The 26,715-nt window shown below is 40.6% G+C and overlaps 2 protein-coding genes across 4 annotated transcripts in view; one reads left to right on the plus strand and one right to left on the minus strand.

The window, feature by feature from the left end:
• Positions 1 to 4,824: 4,824 nt before the first annotated feature.
• LOC115398937 (SH3 and PX domain-containing protein 2A-like) overlaps positions 4,825 to 26,715 on the plus strand; it is a 51,660-nt gene continuing 29,769 nt past the window's right edge. Inside the window, exons 1-5 of one of the 3 annotated variants that reach the window (XM_030106004.1) lie at positions 4,825 to 5,047; positions 13,659 to 13,739; positions 18,801 to 18,876; positions 19,577 to 19,653; positions 20,842 to 20,933. In XM_030106004.1, coding sequence (XP_029961864.1) covers positions 4,976 to 5,047; positions 13,659 to 13,739; positions 18,801 to 18,876; positions 19,577 to 19,653; positions 20,842 to 20,933 — 398 coding nt within the window. In that variant the 5' untranslated portion in view covers positions 4,825 to 4,975. The remainder of the gene's footprint in view (positions 5,048 to 13,658; positions 13,740 to 18,800; positions 18,877 to 19,576; positions 19,654 to 20,841; positions 20,934 to 26,715) is intronic. The other 2 variants (XM_030106002.1, XM_030106003.1) reach the window with 2 other exon arrangements.
• Positions 5,740 to 10,120, minus strand: LOC115398939 (N-acetyllactosaminide beta-1,3-N-acetylglucosaminyltransferase 3-like). Its single transcript, XM_030106006.1, has 2 exons — positions 9,985 to 10,120; positions 5,740 to 8,052 (listed from the first exon to the last, which is right to left on the minus strand). The coding sequence occupies exons 1-2, from the start codon at positions 10,014 to 10,016 to the stop codon at positions 6,936 to 6,938; spliced, it is 1,149 nt and encodes a 382-aa protein (XP_029961866.1). The 5' UTR covers positions 10,017 to 10,120; the 3' UTR covers positions 5,740 to 6,935.

Below are 26,715 nucleotides of genomic sequence, written 5' to 3' on the forward strand. Positions count from 1 at the left end.
GATGCATGCCAATAGATGTCTTCACTTCTATTTAAAAGCTGCCTTTAAATGATCAAGGCTGTCTATGACTGGATCTCTATCATGTCACGTGATGCAATTTGCCCCACAACAGTTCATTTCTGTATTGTAATATAATTTAAAACTGATACATTGTTGCAAACTCCTCTGACTGAGGAGTTCGCAACAATGTATCAGTTTTAAATGACGTCATCATTAAATTTGACCCAAATATGCACATAAGTATTTAAGCAGTAAGATGAGGATGTAATTTAGAACTTTCCTTACTGAGGACTTTGCAACAATGTATTTGTTTCAAAACATTTTTTTTTACCAAAAAGTGAACGGTATTTGATTAGCATTTGTTGTAAATATTGTCATTATTTCATTTTATGCAATTTTATTTTAATCATTATGACATTGTAATATACAACTAACCAAGGTTTTATTCTATCCGACTTTATCCTGTTTTAGTGTGTTGAATCTACTTATTATTATTATTATTATTATTATTATTATTATTATTATTATTATTATTATTATCATTATTATTATTATTATTATTACTACTATTATTATCATCATCATCATCATTATCGTCATTGAATGGCGCTATTTGGCTGTCTCAAAACTGTTGGAAATCTTTTACACGAGAGGATGAACATGCTCGTTTCCGCTCTCGGTCGCGGTGTCACTCGGTGTAAACAGGTAACTTGACGCAGTTCTGGAGCGGCGTCTGTTTCCTGGATCTCCTCGGCAGGACGTGCTCTGTGGCTCGGCTCGACTCGACTCGGTTCGGTTCGACTTTACTCGGCCTGGCTCGGCTCTTATCGCCTAAACTCGGCTCTTTCGAACTCCTCGTCTACAGCACGTACCGCAAAATGGTAGAAGTTGTAGTTTTGGTCCATTTCTCATCACTGAGAGAGTGAGGGTGGATGCTGAGTGATCAGCTAATCAAGTCATCTTGGGCGACAACACCGATAACCTTTAAGATAATAAAAACCAAGTATCACAATTTGTTCATTGAACTTAAAGAAGTTAATTTTATTGAAATGCAAACTAAGAATAGAAAAACCGCCTTGACTGTTCACACTCCCTTTTTGTGGTGTAACATTCATGTTTCTCAAATACACTGGTATCAGACTATATTTTTTTAACTCTAGAAGTATTGTAGGTGTAGTACATTACTTCACCTTGAGATGGCAACATTGCAGCGCATTCTGAATCAAGGCGAGTAACCCTGACTTTAAGGTTATAAGAATTACTTGATTGTATGTTGATTACTGACTAGTTAATAAGCAATGAAACGTGAATGTTTCTCTTAAGCCTAGCTAAACAGAGCAACGTTACATTTTTTTTCTTATTTCAAAATTTTTTCCACAACCAAACAACCTGAATAATCTATCCTATGTGTGCAAAGCACGAAAAAAAAGGAACAAAAATATTTCATATCTTAGGCACAGTATTTGAATAGATTCAATGTACTGATAAACTGAAAGAACTAATCCCATGTTTGAAAATAAAGTTCATGTTTTTTTTAAGATTTCCTAATGAAATTTAACAACATTTACATACTTAAAAACATTTTTGAGCGATTTTGAATGTAGTTTTTGTGTTTTTGTTAATCAGTTTTGATGTAGCATTTCAGTCAGTGCCCCGACAGTGGAGGGATTTTAACTGAGTGACAAATCCCAAAGGAGGGTCCTCCTGTCCTCAGCTGGAGGGGGTGGGGCAGCACAAGGTGGACACCTTATCACTGTGGGCTTTGGGGGGATGGGGCAGGGATAGCAGGGGATCTCTGGTTGGCGAGGTTCCTTGATTTCTGGCCTGGAGCCTTCTCGTCCGATGACCTTTTATGGATTTCCCCTCATTGGGAGGGGTGCCTCCTTTGGACTGCAGGGATTAAGCCTGAGCCAGCCAAAGGGTCACAAACCTACACACTCATGCACACAGTACACAGACACATACACACACTTAATAATACTGCTGTGTGCTTTTTGTCTCTGTCTTTCCACTTGGGTCCTGTGGCCTTGCCAGCAAATCAATAACAGATCAATAAAGATTCCAACAGGAAGATTGCGTCTGACCCTTCCTTTGCACTTAGCACCAAGACAACAGTTGACTCTGACTTTGTAGCACAGAATTAAAGATGTGGAATGTTGAAATATAGTCACTAAATCTCATCATTGTGATGCAAACAGTTGGTGCTGGAGATTGTTGCTATTATTTGAACTTCTTTTATTACCAGTAATAAACTCCATATCAGTATTCGATAAAAGCAATATAACACTCAAGGCTGTGCTGTTGTATTAATTATCATCATGATGTGATTTTAGTTGACACTCAGCCTGCGGCTTCAGTCTTACAACCAAATCACAGCTTTGCTGATATTCAGTGATATACTGTGGCGTAATTACAATCAGATCATCTGTCAATAATTACTTTATGTCTGTGTTGGTATATGGACTTTCAATATACCATAAATACTAAACAAAACTACTTTATGTTTCTTTCATATATTGACTGGTCACCTTCAGGTGGTTTAATTTGACAGTTTCTTTTTTGAATAACACACAGAAATCAGACTTATGATCAGAACAGTGATGACAGCATGAAAATCTCAGTAAATTTTCAATTTTTTTCACATTTACAATTTACATTTTTTTGAAATAATTTCAGGTTAGAGCAGCCCTATCCCTTTCAGATAGATTTTTAGTTCTTCAAAATCTATACAATAAGCAACAGTGACATAGCTCCCCAACAGCATAAACACTGTCTGCAATGCAGAGAAAAGTGAAGCCAAACAGCCGTAATGTTTGTATAGATACAAGAAAATTAAGTCCCATTTTGCTCATTTTAGTTGTGTGACAATACATAAAGGCACATCTTTATTGAAGACAACTCATTTAAGAACTTTTGACTTTGCGGTACTCTGATAAGGAATATGAATGTAGTATTAAATGACACATCAACACTGAAAAGTTTATTTTATTGTTATTCTCCTCTTCATTTGGTAAATAATTTCAAAATATCATCTATCCACTGCAAACCCAAATGAAATATATCAATTTAAATACAATATTCACTGATACTTGTGAATATGTATTTTCCAAGGAGATTTAAATGAAACTGTTTTCAAATGTGCGCTCGAAGAAAGAAAAACAGTCAAAACAGTAAGTGTGTGGAGACATTTTGATGAGGAGATGTAAATCTGATGATGAAAAGCAGTTTATCCAGTGGAGCCTGTAAATGAACAAGACAGCACAAAGCTGAAAAGCTGTTGTCTTCTCATCTTTGCTAGAACATAACAAAGCCATTGTTTGCCCCTGTTTTTTTCTCATATTCAATTTTGCACAGCACATTTAACCATCAATCAACTCCCACATTATTCTGAGCTTCCTCACTCGACCTACTCCTACCAAATGCCAAAACATAATGTTATAAAAACACAATGCCAAGAGTCCCACAGCTGGATGTTGTTTCAGAAACATGCTTTTGTGATCACAAACAGTTTGATTTCTTGGATTTTAGAAAGGGAAACTGGAGATAGACTGCTGTGATCACATCCCGAGAAGTCAAAAGTCATGTTGTGGGAGCTGAGATGAACAGCTTAGCATGTAATACATGCCAAGTATGGCTTTGTTATGTGTAAGTAATATGAGCGAGATACAATTTTCTTGCCGCAGGGTTAACAACAGAGAACAAGGTCATAATTGTGAGGTTGTTTCACAACTCCCAGTGACAGTCAGTTTTACTGCACTCATTCAGTCTGTTGGCATGCTTGTGTCAAAACCGCTAGCATGCATAGAATGACTCAAGTCGCCTTTGTGAATTATTTTAGATTTCCAATGTTTTAATTCTTTTCTTGGGATATTTAAGTGTGAGAGGGTCTCATTGTCGTCAAGAAATCACTCAAAATGTGTTAAAATTATAGACTTTATCAAAAGAATTCAGTCTTTAGCAGTATTGACATGTCAAATCCTCTCTTTCTTTTCTTTAAAAGCAAATTATTCTGCAAGATATTCTGCAGTCTCTCCCCATTGTATTATTCTCTCTCAGTCGCTCATCTTCTGTGTCAGATAGATGATGAATGATGAATATATCCTAAAAGAAAGACAAATGATAATTTTTGTGAGACTCTTGAGATTCATCCGCCTCCCTCAAAGCAATAACCTCCATGGCCTAACTAACTCACTACAGTCTATCCACAGATGATATAATCTAAAGAAATATGAATGTAACAAGTCTCTGCAGAGGCGAGTATCTTTTCTCTGCTTCCAATCTCCACAAATTGCAAACACTCTTGGGAGATATCACACATCACATGTGCTATGTTGCACATCCATGACGATGGATCCTGGGAGGCAAAATGCACACACGTTCACATTTCTTTCTCCTTTTTGTTTTTTTTATCATCAGGATTCTTCCACTAGGAGGAACCAAAGTGGTTTATTGCATGCTGTGTTTATGAGATGATGTGCTTCTTCCAAAAGCAGATGAGTTACATACATGCAAGTCCAAGATGAGAAATTACAGGATTTTTGAAGTAAACACATTTTTGCACAACACTTTTACTCTCTCTCTGTTTAAACAGCTTATAAAAAGAAAGAATGCATCTTTTCAGCACTGAGGCAGATGGAGCAGCTCAGAGTGGGCTGTGCCTGCTGCTGGAGGGTCCGCTCGTCCCGGCCGAGGCGGGACCAGCGGCTCGCTCGGCCCCCTCCGGAGGGAGGAGAAGAAGTCCGATTAAAACACACTTTTACTGCCTTGTCATGTTTCACAAGGAGGTCAGAAGCCCCGCCACCGCCCGGTAACAGCACTTTATGGATGCACCCGCAGCCTGAGTCGTTTCTCCTCAACTCTGTCCCTGTCGAGGAAATCCTCTTCTGTTGTTTTGTTTTTTTTTAACAGTCCGGTTTTCATGGACGCACCTCTTCTTTTGTAGTCCTTTTTGGTGCGAATTATTCGGTGTATCAACATGCAGTTTCGCACAGTTCTTGATGTAAATGTCGTGGACGTGCAGAAGAGAAGAAATCCCTCCAAACACTATGTAAGTTTTTTTTCTCTCTCTCTTCCTTTTCCTTTCCTCTTGTCCAAAATGGTGAAGAGCCAACTTTAAATATGGACACTCCTTTGTTGTGTGTGTCTTTAGACCGACTTAAAGCCACGCAACAGAGTCGAGAGGGCTTACTATCAGTTATTTCTGCTAAATAGTTGCGTTAATTTACAGTTTAGACAGCTAAGAGTCCACATGGCGCCACCACCTGGTCTATTTTCTGTTTCTCATTGAAATGCTTGCTGTCTTACAAATCCTCACCGAACTTATTCATCTTCATCAGTCACCAAATTATACATATATACAAATCATTATGTTTGTGGCGTCAGTACGTCAGCACATTTTCTGTACTTGGTCGTTGAGAAAATTGGCAAAATAGTATAATCCTGTGCTGCATGGAGACAGGGGAAAAGAGTCAACAATCTTAGACTGTAGTTTACAATGCAGCAATGGTGTGAAGGTCAGGGGTCACACCAGCATGTCAGCATGCAGAGGCATCAGACAGTTGCAAAATCAGCATCACAGGCTTTGTCAGGAGTAAATGTTTTATATTGTTTCTCCAAATTCTACTTCAGAACAAGTGACACTTTCACGTTTGTATTTCAGATGAAATGTTAATCCGCCATTGAGGTCAGGGGTCTCCAGCCTGCGGCTCTTCTGTAGCGACTCTCCGAAGCTTTAAAGGATTAATTGCAAAGAAAGATTTTGATTTGATTTTGATTTTATTTGCATACCACACTGATTTTCAGAAACAGCCTGATCTCCAGGCTAAAACGAAATAAATATGGTAAAACAGCCAGGACAGCTGGAACTGTTAAAAAAGGATCAAAACAGATAAAACCACAAGAAAAACAATTAAATAATACAGGAAAAACGTTCAAACTAAAATAACTGTGAGTACTGCTTTTGTTTCCAGGAAAACTAAATGGGGAGGAAAGGAAAGGAAAAAAGGGGAAAACGAAAAGGAAAAGAAAGGAAAAGGAAAAAAACTACAGACAAAAAATAAAAAATGAAAAACAGCAAAAAAAAAAAAAAATATGATAAAGTACATGTGAACTGTAGCTATGAAGCTTCATTAGTGCAACCTTAAATTTATAGCAAATTTCATTGAGATGCTTTTCTCTTCATTTCAGATAATTAGAATGTTTTGCAGCTCCAGACAAATTTTATTGGGAGCAAAATCACAAAAACGAGTCATTGATTCCTAAAGAATGCAGAAGCCTGGTTGCTCAGTCACAACACTGTCTTCATAGCTGACCTTTTTCTTAAAAAAAAAATACACAACAGAATAAATTAAAAAACTTTCCTTTATCATTTCTAATTATGATACAAAAATGGCATTGCAAAAATGGACTTTGCCTCCAATTTTTTGAATATGTATTCAAATATTTTTATTGTAATTTTTTCCCTAGATAGCTGCCTCTTTATCCTGTTTTGAACAGGACATCCTCTATAATGGAGAAAATACCTCCATCAGCATTCGAGGATGCTCCCCTTTCAAACCACAGCAGCCATATGCTGCCTCACATGCATTGTTGTATCACCTCTTTTCTTCATATCATTTATGCTTTGCAGGAGGGAGGTAGTGCTGAGAGCTTGTAGTACTCCATGTTTTGGTCGATTCAGATGTCTGTGTTGTTTTCAGATTTGATTTGAAATCCAATTAAACTGCACCAGTTGATAAGTGGATGAAGACGTGCTCCTCTGATGGATTTTACGCTTTCACAAACAGGCTGCACGTCCTCTGGGGTTTCTTGTAATGAGACCACTCATGACTGGCGAATACTAAACTATATATAACAGATATTAAAAACGATCCTCGCATAAAATGCATGTATTGTGGTTGAAAGTGCTTTTGTTTCTGTTTGATTCGAAAGCTGTTCTAATAGATCTCTGTGTGATAGCCACACGTCAGATTGGCTTCATGCAGCTGATACCATATTACATAAATAAAAGCTGGAGGGAAATTGTGTACCAAGAGGAGCTCTTTCAATATACAAGGATCATTTTGTACTTTTTGAAGGGTTTTGGTGAAATCTAGTGTTTTCACACCAGTGTGAGAGGTGGGTTGAAGGTTTGCTTTGGCTAAGCACATTGCTATGTAAACGTCATCGATCGGAAGAAGAGGGACCGATTCAGACGTGTGGTATATGGCTAAGGCTGTGTATCCAGATAGAAGGTATCCTGCACCCCCACAGTAGGGAGGGTAAAAGCTGGGCTCGTACACCTGAACAGGTATGTAATACTTGCTTGTTGACCTTCTGATGGGGCCTGCGCCGCTGATCAGATGGCCCGTAAAGAGGTGCTTCCTCCAGTCGTAGCTGCCGAGGCCATCGAGGTATTCAACGATGTTGTCCGTGTTGGCCAGGACGTCGTCGTCGCCGTTCAGCAGAAACCGGGCATGGTTGCAGTTCCGCTCCATCCATTCGAGGAAGAGTATCTGCTTCAGCGTGAGGTTGAAGAATGTTTCGTAGAAGTCCCACTGAAGGATGTCCTTGTGTTCTCGGTGCTCCACTTCCAGGAGTTTGTTCATTTTTTCCTTGTGGAGGCCGTCGCTCAGCGTGCCGGAGAGGAAGACCCTGCGGATCCACATGCCCCTGTGCAGCTTCTCTTTAGCCCAGGTTTTACGGAGCACCTCTCTGCGTTCGTAGTTTGTCGGGGGGCTTTTAATAACGAGCAGGAGGAAGACGTCTTCGGGGTTGTCGTCTCCTCCACACTTGTCAGGAAGGTCTAGTATCATGGGAAAGTGGCGGCAGTGACGATGGTACAGAAAGTCTTGAATTTCCCGAGAAAGCGAGCCAAAGCCTGGAATTCCAGCAGCAGATATGTTTTGCTGACATCTTGGATATGAGTTTATGGAGGATCTGTTTTGTTTCGCAGCCACACTTGTGAGGTAGGTAGTTTCTCCTTCGTTAAAATCTGTGCAGAGATACGCAACCATGAGGAGGCCTCCCAACAGGATGAAAGTACTGGCTGTAGAGTTCGCTTTCTTTGAAACTCTGCGGGACGAGAGAACATTTTTAACAAACATCCCGGATATTGATAAAGCAAATTAAATAAAATATGAGTAAAGCAATTTGAGGGATTTCTTTCAAATGCATTATACTGATTGGAAAAGGATGGCTTGAATCATGTCACAAGACTTCAGATCATTTAGTTCTGAATTCAGAACTGTACTTGAATTTGTTCTGATGTTTTGTGGACAAGTTTGAAACACTGATGTTCGTGCTCATAATTCTTGGTGTGAAAGCTCATGCTGTTTTTGATTTTTTTTTTTTTAAATAATAAGTGGTGCCTTTACCGGGATCACTTCACTCTGGGTAAATTTATTTCCTTCGTTCATACATGGATCTTCTGTTACGCTGAATAAAGTGGCTGTGTGACCTTGGGAGTGATGGCCATCGGTGTCTGAGGGTGTGTGAACATGACTGATCATGTAGAGCACTTTCACGCTGCCGAAGCAGCCGGATCAGCATAACGTTCCCACCACTTACTGCAAGTGCATACAGCGTCATTATTGTTTTTAACTTCATGCGATAAACCATTTCTTAATTTTCTGTGTGATGTTAATATGATTCTTTAATGTGTGCACACCTCCACCATCTCAGAGCAAAGAACAGACAACGTTTTCAGAATGGAACTCACTTTTCTTTACCTTTATATCAAAAACAATGATTTCAAAATGACGGTGTGGATTATAACCTTGGAAGTTAATGCAATTTTATTGCTGCTATTATCACTTTTTCCATTAAGAACTTAAAAACTATTTAACAGAATTTCATGGTCAGCATTTATTTAGATTACATCACAACAGAAAATGTCAAGAGGACGCTTATCCAAAGGCAAGTAAGATGTGTGTGTGTCTGTATTTACCTTTAATGTCACAGTTGCAACAATTTACACACAGTTAACACTTTTTTTAAATGAAATATATCTGTTCCAGACGGAGATAAAGAAAGATTTATATTAGCATTATTTGATTATCAGCAACCAAATTTTATTAAACAAAACTCCATATTATGTCAAGATGTGATTTTAAAGGGGTTTGAAACACCATAAAGTTTAAGTTCTAGATCTTTAAAGGAAGTTCTATGCAGTGTATTAATGAGTGGTATGATTTCCGTGTTGAGTGACCATGCCGGTTCAGCAAGTAAAATCGGCAAAGATAAATTCCAGCGTTATCGGTTTTCAGCTGAACAATCGTTGACATGTGCCAGCAAGTCATGAATGATATTATCTCTTCTTAGCCGGAGTGAAACAAAGGTCATTTTAATTTCCTTCTTGGAATGAGACGCATACATTTTCTTAGTTTTCCTACTTTTTTTTTTTTTTTTTAAGAATATTACCTATAGCCTATATTGATTTTGAGCTACTTACTGAAAAAGACGTGTTTTTGTGACGATGTTATGACTCACACTTTCACTCATGCCATGTGTTCTTTTGTTCACCTTTAAGAAATCTCATACATTTTTGCAATATAATTAATTATTTAACTTTCACAGGAATGGTTTCCTGACATCCAGTCAAATTTAAAGGAAAATATTCAAACTATTTTAAACACAACTCTTTCTTTTAATTGCCAGATTTCATGGCTAAGTTGTGACGACGGAAACTGTATAAAAGATCCCTCAAAACACTCAGCTGTTGTTCCGCAAATATTTAAACAGGAAGGAAATTAATTTTTACTGGTATTACTATAATTTCCTGATTCCTTTGCACATAGCTTGTCAAAACCCATTGATATCCTTTATGTTTAAATCCATGTATTTCTTTTTAAATACATGATCATCAAAATAAATAAATAAACAAACAAACATGATGACTGTTTTCTAATGCAAAAAAAAGAAAAGAAGAAGCACCAAATAACTCAAGTGGACTCATTGAATTTGACATACAAAAGAGGTGCATTAAATTAAATTGGCATTATTTACCTGAACATGTTGATACGTCGGTATGTGTCCATGATGAGTTTACTGTTCACGGATCAGATCAGAGCCTGGGAGACGTTGATACCGTTTTGCGACTGACGGTGAAACGCAGCTCATGTGATTGAACTTCAGTCTTCAACACAGCCCATCGGACACAATGGAAACCAACTGCTTTTTTTTAAAATCATGTTTGTGCCAGCAAGATTGTTCACGTGACCATACTGGTTCAACAACTAGTGGTGGGCTGTGTCGAGGCTTCCTGCCATCTTACACAATTCTAGGTTTTTTTAACACCTCCAGTGGCATGACTGATAGCATTTAAGGCAGAGATACTGTTCTCCTGCATATGAGAGAGTGATGGAGTAAAGATACCCAAGTGAAGCATGGAATCTGTTTTTTAAAAAAAGCAACAATGTTCAGTTTTGTTTCAGAGGGTAAAAGAAAAATTGGGAGTTGAATGGTGACTTTGATCATTGACTTTTTTCATCAGTAACATGCTTGTCTTTTGCAAGCAAACCTCTGTGTTGCACAAGAGGAAAAATGTGGAAGTCTCAGTCAGTAATTTTGCAGAAGTGAATGTCAGCCCAGCTGAGACGGTTTAGCATCACTAAAAAAATGGATGAAACCATGAAATGTTTCATTTGCCAAGTAGTTTCTGACACTGTTGGGTAATGTATTTTTTATTGAAGCAAAAGCTGAAATTGACATTGAGGCGCCATCCCAATTAAATAACGAGAGGCTTGTGTTATTTTGAGCATTTTGACATTGAGACTGAAGTAGATGCCGACCTTATTTGACATGTGGTTAACAATGCATGTTTTTAAGCTGTAGGACTGGCATCACCTTTTTCTCACTGCTCTGATAGCAGCAACACTAGTTTGCCACTGCACGTCCATTATTTGTCTTATTTTAAAGGTGCATTAAGGAGTTTTTCAGCTCTAAAAATACTTATTTTCCACCATAAGTATGTTACAAATATTCAATGATGTGTACAATGTGTCCTGACATATTCATTACAAGTACCGCTAACAGCGCTAAATTGTCCGCCAGATGCTTAGCAGCAGCAACTGAGCAGTATTGAGGATGGAGCTTCCAGAAAGTGAGAAAAGACCGGCTTCTAGCACTGCCACAACTCCAGCACAGACCCCACCAGTGATTGCATACAATTTTGTGCAGACAGAGGTGGAAGTGACAAATTAAAAATACTGGCTGTATGTCTGTTTATGTATGGCTGTTATGGGTACTTTTTTTCAATGTGTAAAATTATAGTCATGCCAAAAATGAGAATGAACATTCAAACCTCATATACTGAGAATGGGGCTGAGGGCAGAGCCCTGGGGAACACCGTATTAGAGAGGTGAGTCTTCATCCAAACCCACAGTCAGCTGCAATCAGGAGGTTTGTTCGTGATTTTGATAAGGATTGTTTTTTCGTTGTGATGAGGACTGCTACAAAATTTAGATACATAGATGATTGTTGGAGAGATGAGAGATAACTTGAGATGCCAACTTTTTTTTTTTCTCAAGAAATGAAGAAAATAGCAGTTTGAAAATGAGACAAATGTTACTGAAGTTGTGCTCAGAGCTGGGCTTCTGAAGAATGTTAGTTACAGCAGCAGATTTAAGAGACAATAGAAACAAACCTGAGGTGAAGGATGAATGGTTGAGAGGTGAGGCATAATTTCAAATCAGTGTTTAGATGTTTCTGGATTACATCTTTTATATCATGAAACCACCCAATTTATTTGTAAATAGGTACAGTCAAGAGTCATTTTGTCTGAAGACATTTTAAGTTTTCCCAAGTCTTACAGTTTCATGCAAACGTTTCATGAAAGCCAGCTCTCACTTTCAATACGTCTCGGAAAATATACCTTTTCAACTCTGAAACTCACTTCAGAAAGGTTCCGGCAGTCAAAACGCAACTTAAAACACCATAAGTGGATTTGAACTGGCACCTGGGAGTTCAGTTTCATTTCCCCTGACTCCACTTTTGCAGTGCTGGTAATAAGTTTTGCTCTGATGATGGAACAAGTGAAAAAGTAACACAAAGTCCAAAAACCAGTTATTATTAAAAGTTTCCAGTGATATATTTATTTATTTATTTATTTTTTCTAATGAGAAACTAGTCAAAAAACTCTCTGATATATTACCTGCTTGCTTTGTACTGACTTGAGTAACCAAGTCTGATGATCCTTGAGACATGTATGTCTCAGTGGGACGGCAAAAATCAATTAGTCCATCAGTTTAGACTGGATTAATTAAAGTGAGCGTCAGGATCAATTGCCTCATCCATCTCCTGCTTAGGGGCCACTAGACATAGGGCAAACACTTTTCCTCTTGGGACTGAAGCCGGAGGTGAGGTTTGACTGGGAAGTCCCCGCTGGGGAAGAGGAGGAAGAAAAAAAAAATCTCATTATCTATGAGCTAAGCAAGTGGAAATGCTTGTCCGGTTTGAGAGAGGAAAGAAGCAGCCCTTTGTCTTTTGTCCCCATCGTTCAAGTGTGACTTCATTCCAGAAACGTATAGCTCTGCAGTCAGAAAGTATTTGAGAAATCTTTAACATACGTTGCCTGCAAGGGATTGCTTCTGCAGAAGTGAGATTTAAGCACAACCTTTTCATTTAATTCACAATTGAAAGACATCTCAGATTGGTGACTTTAGGCCAGAGGTGTGAATGTGGCTGTTGGTCTCTATATGTGTTTTGCTGTGATCAGTGAAAGACCTGTCCAGGGTGTACTCTGCCTCGTCCATTGTTTGCTGGAATTCGCTCATGCCTAGCCCTGTGACCTTCGGCTGGATGAAGAGTTGTCATGTTCAAACTTTGAACGCCATGCATGGCTCTTCTGACCTGTGTGTTGACCTCAGGTACCCCCACTTCAGTGTTTGGACAGGCCGTCTGTGCCTGATCATGGATCAGCCACACCACACACTTGTTCTGTAATAAAATTGTTGCTCAATCAAGGCTGCATTTTAAACTTTTAACTGACGCCCTCTCAAGTGTGCCACATTTTTGTATAAATGCTACTTTGCACACATACTGTGCCATGCCTAAGAAAGAGACACAGTAGCTCACAGTAGCTGCAAATGCCTGTTTCCACACCCAGAGGGTCTACGCAGTTGTTTTTGAGGTTTATATTGTTTAGGGTTTATTTTGGGAAACTTCCACTAGCAGTGTTTTGTTCCATTAATGACTGGTGTCTGCCACGGAAATGATAGTCTATTGTCAGCTTCAGTAGGAGTAAGCACCAGCTCGCTGTCATTACTGTGGTTAAGGAGCAGCTTGAACTTGTCGACGTAGTGGGAGCATCATTTCTTTTTCTTAAACGGTGATTACAGACAAACACTGTTAAATTCAGGTATTGTGAGAAGCCAACGTCACAGCGTCTTGTTTTTGAAATGAAAGGAGTTCAAATGAAATGTATTCATCTCTGTTTATTTACTTTATCCATTAGTGCACATGCTAATACAGATGACTTGAACTTTAATGGCATTTCTCAATGATCCCCTGATGGTTTTCCGATGTGTGACTGCTGCCAAGGAACATAATGTATGTGTTTGACCCCTGACCTTTGAAGACCTCTTAAAGTTAAGTCTGTGTGGTTAAAGTGGTGCCGTGCTGTCTTCGACAATGTTGCTTTGCTCCTAATGGCCGTCTTTTGTTTGTGCTTCTCTTCATAGGTGTACCTTATCAACGTCACTTACTCAGACACCACCTCCCACGTCATCTACAGGAGATACAGCAAATTCTTCGACCTGCAGGTATGTCTCTCGAGCAGAATGGTGACATGCTTTAAAAGATTTTCCCAGCAGGGCTGCTGGAAGAAACTCAGAAGCCCTGCAGCGTCACATTTTCTATTCAAAATACTGCTAGTGTGCTTTCACTGTATTTCCTTTTTACAGTCATTGTGGGGAGTTTGACCTTCAGGTCACGTCTTTCTGTTCAGCTGTCGGGCTGCGGCATGCTTGGTGAAAGGTCTCATTTAGGACGCCTGCTTAGAAATGGGGAAATAGGGGAAATCCAGTCTGCAGATGCAGGAAAAAACATGACCTCAGTCAAAATGTCTTCAGGATATTTGATCCAGTGGAATACCTGCAGTTCCCTACTGTGTTTGCTTTGCAGCTGTTTAACCGACTGAACCTTGTTTGCTCAGCGGAGAAAGAGGCCAACAATCTAAGTAGCTTAGACAGTGCAGTAAAGGGGTTTAATCCTAAACGGGTGAATACCTTATCGTGCACTTCTCTTGTAAAAGGCTGTCTGCAGCCCCTGTCTGATAACCTCTCAGTCCGACTGCACTCTGCAGGGCTGTGGCTCTGGTGGGCTGGCTGTAGGAAACCCTTTGTTCTCTGGTCTCCTGTTAATAGTCAGGAAAATTCTGCCCTGCTCCGTTCGATTGAAACAGAGCTTCTCTCCCGTCTCTGTAAACATTAGTCTTGTCCATAGGTCCCTGCTGCTGGGTGTGTGTGTCTGGCCACGCTAATCCGTGAAGAACAACAGTCTGCAGCTGTCCATACAGCTGTTTTATTTATTCCTACACGAACATGGGTGTGTAACTGATTAGATTAAAGCATGATTTCAGAAAAATATAAGAAGCTGACTTGGATTTCTTTAAGATTCGGTCATAACGAAAGAAACCAGCTCACATTATAACTCGCACACAATGCAGTCGAAGTCATTATGGTAAAAGAAGGGACCGCAGAGGTTGTGATGGAGGCAATGAACTGTTTTGCCCCCTTTGCATTTCTGGACAGAAAGATTCTCCTCTTGAAAGTCTCAAGCAGACAGACACTGTATTTACTGTACCATGACATCCTCTAATGTTAGGAATGTGGAGGAATACCTGCAGCTATGCCAGTATGCAAATATTTGCCTTCAGTTCAGAACACAACTGAGCTCTCCTTTGTGTGTTTGTGCCTACGGACGCCTACCAGCTTTTTCCAAACTCTGGAGCACAATTGCACGTTTTATCTTCGCAATAATCTGACTGAAATTTATTGGGGGGAAAAAAATGCATTTTTGCACCACTGACCCAACAAGTGTGACCATGAGCTCATCTGATAATCATTAATTCAGCATGAAAGGCTAAGTAAGGTCACGGAACAAGGAGCGCCTTTAAAGCGATGTCCTTGGAAATGAAGTTAAAAAAGAAAAAATCCCCGTCAACAGGCTTTGCTATCTGACTTTCAAAGTTGGAGTACTTTTATCACCAAATGGACATCCAAAAAGGCACTCACTGCTAATGTTTTAAGCCTCTTCAGTGCACTAAACGTAATTCATAACTGCTCCTCTGGGAAGCAATTACCATAAATTACCGAGAACACATTTTGTATTTTTTTTTTCTTCTTCTGCTCTTTTTGCTGACCTGCAGCGAAACGTCCTCTTTGTAATGTATGTGCAGAGTTAAGCACATTGATTTCTTGGTTAAGCGGCCTTTGTTTTCATTTTAGAACAGTGCTGAGTTTGAATTTCATCGAGCGAGCTTGTGGTGTCAGAGGGAAATGTTTTTGACCCGCACATGTTTGACGTGAGCAGATTTGGTGAGTGTGTCGAGAGAGTGAGCCCCCCCCCCCCCCACCCCCCCCCCCCCCCCCCCCCCCCCCCCCCCCCCCCCGATACACACCCTTCAACCACAGCTGAGTGAGTTCACGGGTCACAGCATTCCTCAGGGGGATTGTGGAGCGTGCAACCTGGCCTGGTTTCCTTCTAGAAAGAGAGGTTTCCAGAAATCCCTTAGTCGTCATTATTTTTGGATTGTGCAGTTGGATCGGGGTCAGTTCTACCCGGTCTGCATTATGATTTGGCTGGCCTACATTCTTGACACAAGTTGGGACCTCAAAGAGTTTTTTTTCCCCATGAAGAAGTTGTCAGACATGGACTGACTTGCAGATATTTACATTGAATCAATCTTAATGGTGGTAAAAGTAAAGATGCTCTCCATTGCTTGAAATAAATAAACTTTCAACAAAAGTAATCTATGCCAAAATAAATATCAAAAAACTATTATTGGAATATATTTTTACATGAAAGTCCCTCAAAACAAAGCCAGCATGAAGCAGTTTTTCTGCTATGATAGAGGTGAATCTGGTCGCAGCATTTGAACTCTTTGGGAAACTGGAAACTATTGTTTTGCTGCAGTGCTGGTGTCAGTTTGTGAACTCCTCTCATTGTGTGACAGAAGACAATTTTAAGCTAGGATCAAAGAAATCACCAGCAAAACCAGGTCGGGTTCCTTCTACTTATGAATGCAGTTAAACTCCCACTCCAGTCGACTGAACTTTAGAATTAGTATTTGTAAATGATTTCAGTTGTTGAACTTCCTGCATTACGAGGCGAAATATCTTGGATAAAGAAAGCGTGGAGATTGGATGGATGCTCTGATGGGTGTTTCTCAAGCTTTTATCCAACTTTTTTCAGCATGTTTAAGATTTCTGGTAATTGTCAGGTTTACTTCATTGCAAATATTGGCACAGAAACCTCTTTAATCTCACTCCAGATGAAGTGAATGGACATCAAACATTCACTTGCATCATTTATTTATGATGACATTGCAGCTTTTGTAAATGCTGTAATAAAACTCGAGCCTCTTCAAGTCAATCTCAGACACTTTCCGGGGGACGGTTGCACCACAGTGTTTCTGCAGTAAACAACTATCAAGTACATGTCAAAACACAGCAAAGAGATTGAATAATATCCATTCATCCTCACTCCCACAGGCTGAGATTCCTCTCAAAGCAGCTTCTCTGTGTGTCACAGCTTCAGTTTGTCAGTTTCTCCCAGAAGTAGCGAAGTCCAAATGTTTCAAACCCTAACAGTTTCAGCATCTGCTGTCATAATTTACCATCAGAATACATTTGTGGTGAAATACTGTTTACTGCAACTCCTTCCTGTGGCATTTATTGTCGAACTTAAATCAGATGTCATCATAGCTCCTGTTTAGTGTCTCCATGCAGGTTTTCCCAGTGAGAACAATGAAGCTCGAGTGGAAGATCCACCAGTTCCATTCAGGGCTCTCAAGCCATTCTGGGTGGGATCTGTTTGTGCACGTGTGGGTTTTGAATGCTTGACAAGCATTTAAGATTAATTGTGTCTAAATTGGTGTGCTAGGAGAATGTGTGTGAAAGACATTCACATTAGCTCTGAGTATATAAATATATAGAAGACATAAGATGGGATTTTTCCAGAGTTTTGTTCCAAGATGTACAGCTGCCACCGCAGGAGCAGCTTTCACCTCCAGAACAAGTTCGCACTCACTCCTGGATGAGAAGCCTTTGCGTCAGCAGAGGTGGCTTCGCTCCAGTCATAAAAGGAGCGAACAGCCACATCCAGCAGCGAGGCTGATAACATGGTGACGGTGCAGCTTTGTGTGTCAGACAAACAATACGGTTGCCAATGCACTTTTATAACAACTGGGACTTTTGGAAATTACAGCGTTGGGCGTAAAATTGTGTTATTGCAATAGTTCTCTGAAAAAAAGAAAACAGTCTCAGTTTTAGGAGCACAGGACTGTAATCTGACTAAGATGAGGAATGCCATTGTGCGTAGTGTGCAGGTGTGGTTAACCAGGACTGTTCCTCCTACTCAGCCCTTTGCTTTGCCCTTAACACACAATAATGATGACTGTCCCCTTCAAAGGAAACCATTTCTCGTTGGCTGTGCGTGTTGAGGAGGAGGGGGTAAACACTCCGCCCTGTGAAACATTTCCAGCTTTAGCAGGGAGTGGAGAATGGAGAACCACAAGGTGAAAAACCAAACCACCCCTTACAGGAGAAGTTCTCCAAACAACTCCTACAGTCTCAGACATCCTGGATCCAGCTTCACCATCCCAGCCCGATTCTGTTTGTCCACCTGGTTCTTCTTGGCTCCGTTTGGACTGTTTCTGGTCTCCTGCTCTGCTCCTCCCGGCTGAGAGGACTCCAGCCCGGCGCTGACAGTCTTTGCTGCTTAACGGAGCACATCTGGATCGAGGCATGTCAAATTGAAGAAAGGCGGCGCTATGGATGCTTGCGTGTGCGTTCGTGGCGTGGGCGTAATATATGAGAGGAGGAAACTAGAAATTCCTCTCAGTGATACCGACACACACTTATCACATTTGCAATCCACTTTTTTTTTTTTTTTTCCTGGCACTCAGCAAAGCATCCTCATACATCATACAAAGCAGGCAGCATGTGTTTCTCATACATACAGGGCGGATGCTCTCATGTCTGAGCTGACACTTGCTGAAAAGGCTCCAGATGAAGCGAAATATGTTGTCATTGTGAACTGTTTGACACAACGCACTTTGTGTCTGTTTTTTTTTTTTTTTTGCCACCCATTTATCCTTAGGCCTAATCTCTCGAGGGATCGATCCCGTAAATGGTCCAATGTATCAAGTGTTAACATCAAAGTGATAATTATCTACCCATATGGCTTTTAAAGGCTCCTTAAGTGGCTGGTTCACTTTTCAAGGATTTTTTTTTTACTTTCCAGAGGAGTGTTGGTGACGTAACCTTGTCTGCTGCCCCGCCGATCAAAGTGAAACCGTCTTTAGCTGCATGACACAGTAGCTCTTCAGAAGATATATAATTACGCGCCGCGCTGAACTCATGCACTCTTACAAAGAGGTCGCCAGTCAGTGGAGAGTTTTTTCACTCCACTTTAAACCCCGCCTGATGAAACCGTAGCAGATAAGACTCTTGATGTGGTGTTGCCATTACATTTTTTCGCTGCGTAAAGACTGCTCGCTGTTTATTTCACTGTGGTTCTTTTTGTGGTAACGAAACAAGGATGTCTTTGAGTTTTAAAGCTCAACTTCTCTTCGTGTCACTCTCTCCCCGTGTTTGCAGATGCGAATCCTTGACAAATTCCCAATCGACGGAGGGCAGAAGGACCCGAAAAAGAGGATTATCCCTTTCTTGCCAGGTGATAAACTCAGTGCGCAGCAGTCAGAGTCTGTAAGACATTTTCATACACAGCTACTGTTTGTTGCTGCTCCCACTCACTCCATAGCAGGGCCGACCACTCTGCATTGTTGTGTGAAGCTCCTCAGTCCATCCAGGCCAAATCAATTTGTGGTCAGCCATGTCAGTAGGAGGCAACCAGAAGAGGGATTTGTCTAATCTGATAAACTGGTTGTGGGCCAGAGCTGAGGAGAGCAGAGAACAGACCCTTTGTTAGGCAGGCTGTGCTGCTCGACTCTCGTCAAGGGATGTTTTGATCTTTTAGTAAGCACAACATGCTGCAAGCTGTATTTCCTTCTCACACACACTCACATTAAACAGCTTGCACAGCTTGTTTAGTGGGATTCATGTTATGAGACTTTGATATTAGGAGTCAGTCTCCTAGGGATTCAAAAGTGGGGATTAAAATGGGACTGTTGGTACATTTGGCTCTCATTAATGGGCCCCAGTGACAATAAACTGAAGAGAAGTTTCCATGCACTGGTATTAAGACTACATCCCATCCTCAGTAGCAGCTGAATCCACTGAGCAGGAAATGGATTTAGTTGGTGGTTTTTATAAATGTTGAACCAATTCCTAATAAAAGCAATCAAATGGGATTTCATTTGCTTTAAATTGCAATGTTTCCAATGTAAACGAACAATGCTCCTTTTATTTTCCAGGTAAAGTCTTGTTTCGCCGCAGTCACATCAGAGACGTGGCCGTCAGACGGCTGAAGCATCTGGATAATTACTGCAAAGTAAGACACAAGATTTAAACAAATCAATACCACTTCTATTTATTTGTGTTTGTTGTTTCTACTTTCATGAGCTTGTCTGACTTCGGTTTCAGAAACAATGTGTTTAGTGAGAGAATAAAGAAATTGGTTTTTATTATGAAAAATGTGGGATTTATGTTGAATTTGAGGCGCTTATGATGAAAGCTTGAATGAACTTAAAGGAGCTCATAATTTTGATCAGTCAGTCAGTCTTGATTTCACAACATTCATACATCATGTCTGAGAGAATAAATGGAGTTTAAAGTGCTTCACAAATTGTTAACAAAACAGTAAAAAGAAAGATTTTTGCACAAAACACATGCAAATGACATACACACATGCACATGTAATGAATTAGAACCAAATTCTGTTACAGTTATTATACTGGAAGGAGATTTGGCTGAAGAATGGTGTAGAAATAACTCTAAATATTTAAATTTTGTCATAACATTCTAAATTCATCAACTCTTTGTTTCTGATCCTTTACTGGGATTCACTCTTGTCCTGTTTATAATAACCGGCCTTACCAACACTTCAGACTCACGTTATTCTCACGGCAGGCCTCAGCATTTATCTCCCCCACCAACCCCAACAGGAAAGCAACTAGGTCTATCTGCACTGGTCGTTTCCCGTCACCAATGTAAATAGGCAGGCATATGAAGGAAACGAGGGAAACGGGTGTACACGCGGGTAACGCAGGGACCGAGGGTGAATCAGCAGACGTGAATAGAGCCCAGCACCACCTGACGCTCTCAGGCTCGGCGGACAGCAGAGAGGAAATGTGGGTCAGGTGTGTTGCCAAGTGTGGCAGCAGGATTCACACAGCGGGCATAAATGACTTGTGAGCAGTCAGGAAGCTCTCGCTCTCGTATTGTTCACGTCTTGTCTGACTCAGCTACAGCTGGCTGAAGCTGAATGTCAATCAAGCTGACATTTTATCACCCCCCCGTGTGTTTCCCTTTGTTTTCACCCTCACATGGGGCCTGGAAGGCTTTTTCCTTCCCCTCCACGCCCTTCACGTCACTGCCCGGTCTTCGCTTCCCGCTGCAGTGACAAAGTTTTGCAAACTGGTTGCTCATCGTCAATCAAATTGATGCATTTTGTAACTTACGTGCAACTTATGAATGCGTCTCTTTACCGACACCAGTAACCACCCTCTCTGTCCCACAGGCGCTGATGAAGCTTCCCTCCCATATTTCTCAGAGTGAGGAGGTCCTCAAGTTCTTTGAGACAAACACGGAGGACCTCAACCCTCCCATAGAGTGAGTAACTTCACCGCTCGCTGTAAATCATAAGCTGTTATTGAGCATTAACATCCTGTCTGTTACACAGCTGTTCAATACTAAACATTGCCCTCTGGTGGGTTGTAAACACTCGATACAGCAGCAGGCCGAGAGTGTGTTTGTGGTTCAGCAGTGGGCAGCCATGCCTTTTATTCCCGCTGACCCGTCCTGATCCCGGGGCTTTGCTGTGTCGGAGATGATTGATTGGCGCTGGCCAAGAGGCGCGGTGTTTTATTAATAATGATTTCTGGGCGGTGACACCTGATGCCAGAACAAATGGAGGAGGATCAGCGGTGTCATGAGAGCACGGCTGAGTTCAAGTATCGGGGCAGACAAAGCTCTCAGGCGAGTCATTCGTCATACTCAGATCACAGTCTAAGCAGAGTGATCACAGGGCGGCTGCAAGAGGACTTTCTGCTTAAATCTATTCTTTCTTTTTGTGTCATCCTTACTATTATGTCTACAGTGTTCTGCTTTCATCAATAACATGTGAAAGATTCTTTGTTATTTTTAGAAGAACAACCTTGTAACGGGTCTCCGTACTGCTAACAGACCCCCCAATATCCATCCATGTTAATCCCACTTCAAAGTGAAATCCTCCTCCATTCTGTCCAGACCAACTCGGAGTGAGACGGTGGGATCTGAACGCAAAGCCACCCAGGTGCCATCTTCACTGTGAGGGTATCTGGATCGTCTCAAATGTGACTTAAAGGACTCTTTTATTTTCACAAGCTCTGGAGACACTCTCGCGTTCCCATCAAATCTAAATACAATCACAACACAAGCGTCCAGCATGAATTTTTCTGTCCCATAAAACCATATATTACATCAAAAGTGAGTTTTATCTGCAGACTTCTGTTCATTCATTCATCTTAAGCCACTTTCTCTAGTTAGGGGCTCTGAGTCAGTCACATCTGACTATAGATGAAGGTCACATACAGGTCACTGTGAAAACACAGAGAGAGACAGTCACACTCACTGTCACCCCCACAGCCAATTAACCTCATACAGATTTTTTATTATTATTTTTTTATTTGTCTTGCTGCCCTTTAGTGACCCACCAAAATACCAAAGACATACATTCCCCCCAGGTGAAACGGACTGTCTCTCCTTGTAATAAAACTCAGGCCAGACATATTTCATTGTCTGGTTGTCAGTAAAATAACCACATGAGAGCGCCGCTGTCCTGTTTTTGAGTCCTCATCTGATGCTGCCATCTAAAGGTCGACAGAAGCCACTGCAGCAAAGGAAACACTGCAGGCTGTAATGCTGGTCCGTCGGAAGAGGGAGCCATGAAATAGGCTTGAAAGTGCAAACCTTTCCTTCTCTATTTGACCACTGTGAGGGTCACTAACTAGAGTAAGGTAACACGTGGACCCAGAGCCAACGACCGTTTCATGAAAGACAGCGTTTCAACATGACACAAGTACTTAGAGCGAAAAGCCTTTTGAACAGTTTATCAAGCTGGTGCTTCTTCTAACTGTGGATTTAGAACTACAGTCGGGCGAAACAGACTGAAAAACATCTTCTCCTTTGATGTCTTAAGTTCAGCAACATGAATTTTAATGGCAGTAATGATGTGTTAGTATTTCTCAGATGCCTGATGACACAGATCTGAATGGTTTGGAGACCATCGCCGCAGTGACTCTTCCTCTGAAACTTCATTTCATTTAAACTGACAACATCACAGATCAGATTAGTTTCAGAAGTATAGTGTAATATAAATATTCCACATGCGAATTCAGACTTTTAAATTACTTTCAAGATAAATTCAGACATTGAGATACAGCTTTTTTTTCAGATTGATCCTGAATTTCTGCATATGCAGGAACAGTTCGGATTTAGATCTCTTTTGTAATAATGAAGGCTAGAGGCTGGATATAAAATTAAATTAGTGTTTCAGTAATCAGCCAGTCTTTCAACAGTAGGTTTTGCGTTTATGCAAGGTTTGTGTTTTTGCTCTCAGTTATAGCTATAGGTGTGATAATATGCGCTATCAATGCACAGTTTTGCTTGCCTGATGTAAAGCATATTTTTCTGCCGTATCTGCAATGTGACTTTGCTTTGTGCTGTATTTTTAGAGTGGTGATAAACTGGAAGCAAGTCACACTTTATTAATCCCCTCTGGAAAATGTGTCCTCCACATTTGATCCATTCAAATGATTCGAAACAGTTTGCCGTTTGCAGAGAATCTCCACGTCTGAGTTTGACAGCAGACAAATTTCATTTATCATATGTATACATTATCTCCTTCTGTTGCTTTTATTGCCGTCAGATGTCAAACGGAACCATCCAGTCCAATTTTTTTTGTTTACATTTTGCTGATGAGCCTCCATGAGACTTTCTCCTCGTCACTTTGACAAAGTTTGTTTGGGTAATTTTCCACCATAACTGCAGACTTGAGCATTGCTGTATTTGGACTCGGAAATTTATTAAGCCTATGTTACTTGGCAGAGAGTATACAGTCAGAAATTCACTCATTAAGACCTCAGCCAGCAGAAGATGCATACCGGCCGAAGGGAGTAATTTACATTTACCTTTATGTGGAAGGAGAAACTTGGAGCATAGTGAAACAACAAATAATAAACACTGAGCAGGTTGATGGGACCATTAACTGCGATCAAAGACCTGAAAATATACCTGCGGGAATGAGCGAGAGGACAGAGAGCAAACAACAACGACTGGGAAAAGAGAGGACGCCAGCAAGCAAGTTCAAAATGATGCTAGAAACTATAAATGTTCCTTCTAAAGTGAAGTTATCCTTGACTGATGTTAAATATTCTTAAAGTTACAGGGCTATCTGACAACATTATAGCCTGCAGCAAGGATGGAACACCACTGAACTTTATGAGTGTCTATACTGAAAGATGTCAGTGCAAATGATAAAATCGGAAAAGCCTTTGAGTGAATTAGTAGGCAGGAAGATGATTTTTTTAAATCAGTTTCTGTACCAAGGCTATTCATCAGTTATTCTAAATTCAGGGTTAGGACACTTAAGCTGATTTCAGACCATCACAGAACAAACACACTTATCCCAGTTCACTGCAAATGCAGGTTTCTTATACTGTGGGAGGAATCTAAAGTTTCGAGAGGAAAGAATATGCAAACGTCAAACAGAGAGGTACAAAGTCTGGACTCGAACTGGTAAAATTCTCACTTTGAGAAAAGAGAGCCAACCACTGCAGCGCCCTGATTCTTATACATTCTTTCTGATTTTAGTGTTGTCATAGGTCAGAGAAGTGGTTTCCCCTCCAGGCAAGATTTTTTTTCCGTTTTAAACAAAGTCTAAACTATTCATGAAATGATAAACAGGAATCCTAAGACAGTACTGTGATGTTGACAGCAAGAATCCAGCCACTTAAAATAGTTTAGAAGACAATGCACATCATTATACGAACGGTCAAACAACATCTTTTAAAACAGTGTTGTGGATTTATCTCAAGCACATGATGATATTTGTAATTCTGAAAGATGGATTTACATTTAGCAGTTGACGTTCATGATTTATGTGGTGTTGTTTGCAAAGGAGAAAACATAGTTTAGCTCAGCACCAAGTGTAAAACTTATAATTTTGAATTATAGACCCTCTTTTTGTTTCCAAACGGACGGTGAATGCCAGTGCAGTGAATGTGAGAACGCAGCCTAATTAACCCGCTACTTAATAATGCATTTTTAAATGTGTGAGAGCAGCAGTATTTGTATGCAAGTCTTTTATTTTTTTGGCAGCCCGAAGCCTAATTTGACATCAGTGCTTCACCACAAGGGAAGTTATTAGTGCTTGATATGTGGTCGAACTGGCATTCTTTTAACCTGACATCAGAGTGTAATCACAGCCAAGCTTTGCAGGAGCTTTGGGGCCGTGTGCGCGAGTTTACTGTTCTAGTGTGTGTGCTATTGTGCAGATTTAAAAATGCAGCATCATTATAAGCCAAAAGCTACTTTGCATGCAGACTTGCTCTGTGAACGTCGGATTTTTACTCCATCACGATGATTTGCTGTTTATTGACGTTGAACTGTCGACCCCGGAGCTGAAAGTTACTCCTGCGGAGGTTAATCTTGGGTTACGCAGGAGTGTCTGTGTAATGTATACAACGAGCGGGCCTGATACTTAAGTCTGCCGGCCCGGGCGGAAAAAAATGTGAGAAAAGCACTAATATCTCACACATTCTCACTCCAACAGGCCCACCTACAAAGAAAGCACTGCAGCTATCAGCAAACAGATGGTTACTCTCAACTGCAGCTCAGGATGAATTCTCAGGAGTTTGAATTTTTAATGATGTGTTGAGCCGCTGTGCATGTGTACAGTGCGTGCACGCCCTGGCATGGGCGTCTGCACGAGGAAACCTAAACAGTTGGAAATGTAAAGGCTTCCTTCCAACTGTCTCCGCCTCTCTGAGGTCGACTGAAAGAAAGTTTACCTAGAAAAAGAAGAAAAAACAGATTTTTTCCCCCCTTACTTTAGTGATAGGCTGGTGTACATAGCCAGAGCTGTGTGCTCAGGCTCCTCCTGGGAGGAATTTTACTCCACCTCTGTGCTCAGGGTCATGAGCAAGCAGGGCAGGTCAAGCGTCTACTTTATCCCCATCTTTTCTCCCCAACCCTCTTTAGTGCTTCCCTCAGTTTAATCTCCAACCCACCGCATTTTTTAGAAAAATAACTACAAAACGCATCATATTTTTCATAAAATCTCAGTTATTTTCAATGTCAAACAGCTTCAGAGGCCATTACCTTAGCATAGTCCATAAATTTGAGGTTTCTGCTACATTACCAGCCACCTTACTTGGTTTCCCATCCCAAGAAGATCTATTACCGTCATTTATGTCATGTGCATTGCTTTGATAAGAAAACCCATCACATGCATTTGGTTTTCCTCTGTAACGTTATGTTTTCAAAGTTCTCTATTGTGTTTTTCCAGTAGAGATTTGCAACCATGTGGCTGTTGGCTTTTACTGAGGAGTTTCTTGCTCTTCCTGTTACTGATATTGCAGCCAGATTTCTAATAGTTTGTGCACAAGTTGCTTGAAGATCCAGTGTAAATATTGTTCATGATTTCTCACAGTCCGGTTTAATAGTGCATGTAGTGGGAAGCTAAATACATGCATAATTAACAGTGAAGCATTGTACTAACACTGATGTTTAAAAAAGGACATGGTTCTTGGTAGAAAGAAATGCTTTCCTGACTCAAGCTGCTTTTTCAGGTTTAATCCTTGTAAGGACTTTCTCAAACAGTTATTTTTCATTCTTTGGTAGTAAAATGCTTTGAAAAAATGTTAAATTAACCAAAAGCAGTCATTTCTGAGTTGTAAAACAAGTTTTTTTTTTTAATGCATTCATTTGAAACATTCTGCGCTCATAGGAGTGTCGAATTCAACCGAGTGTATTCTGCTTGCAGATATTGCAACACGGGTATAAAATGCTTCTTCTCGCTGGAATCACGGAGAGCTCATGAACAGACTATGACCTGGCAAATGTTGAACAAGGTTTATCCAAACATGTGCTCATATCCATAACTAGCCGTGGCTCCAGTCCTGCTGCCGGCCTCTCCAGAGAGCCAGGTGTCTGTTTGCATCTGTGTCAAAGCTCAGTTTCTTCTCGCCGTTCGCTCCTCAGCTCTGTTGAGTCAACGAGGACACGTAGTCTCCACACACTCCTAAAGCAGTCCGGTTTCAATCGCTAATCACTTTTAAACAGGCTACTGTCAAACTTTGCTGAGCATTGAGATGTCAGCATGAACGAGCCTGGAATTCAGATAATGAATTTG

Source organism: Salarias fasciatus, chromosome 13 (genome assembly GCF_902148845.1).
Source record: "Salarias fasciatus chromosome 13, fSalaFa1.1, whole genome shotgun sequence".
Lineage (NCBI taxonomy): Eukaryota > Metazoa > Chordata > Actinopteri > Blenniiformes > Blenniidae > Salarias > Salarias fasciatus.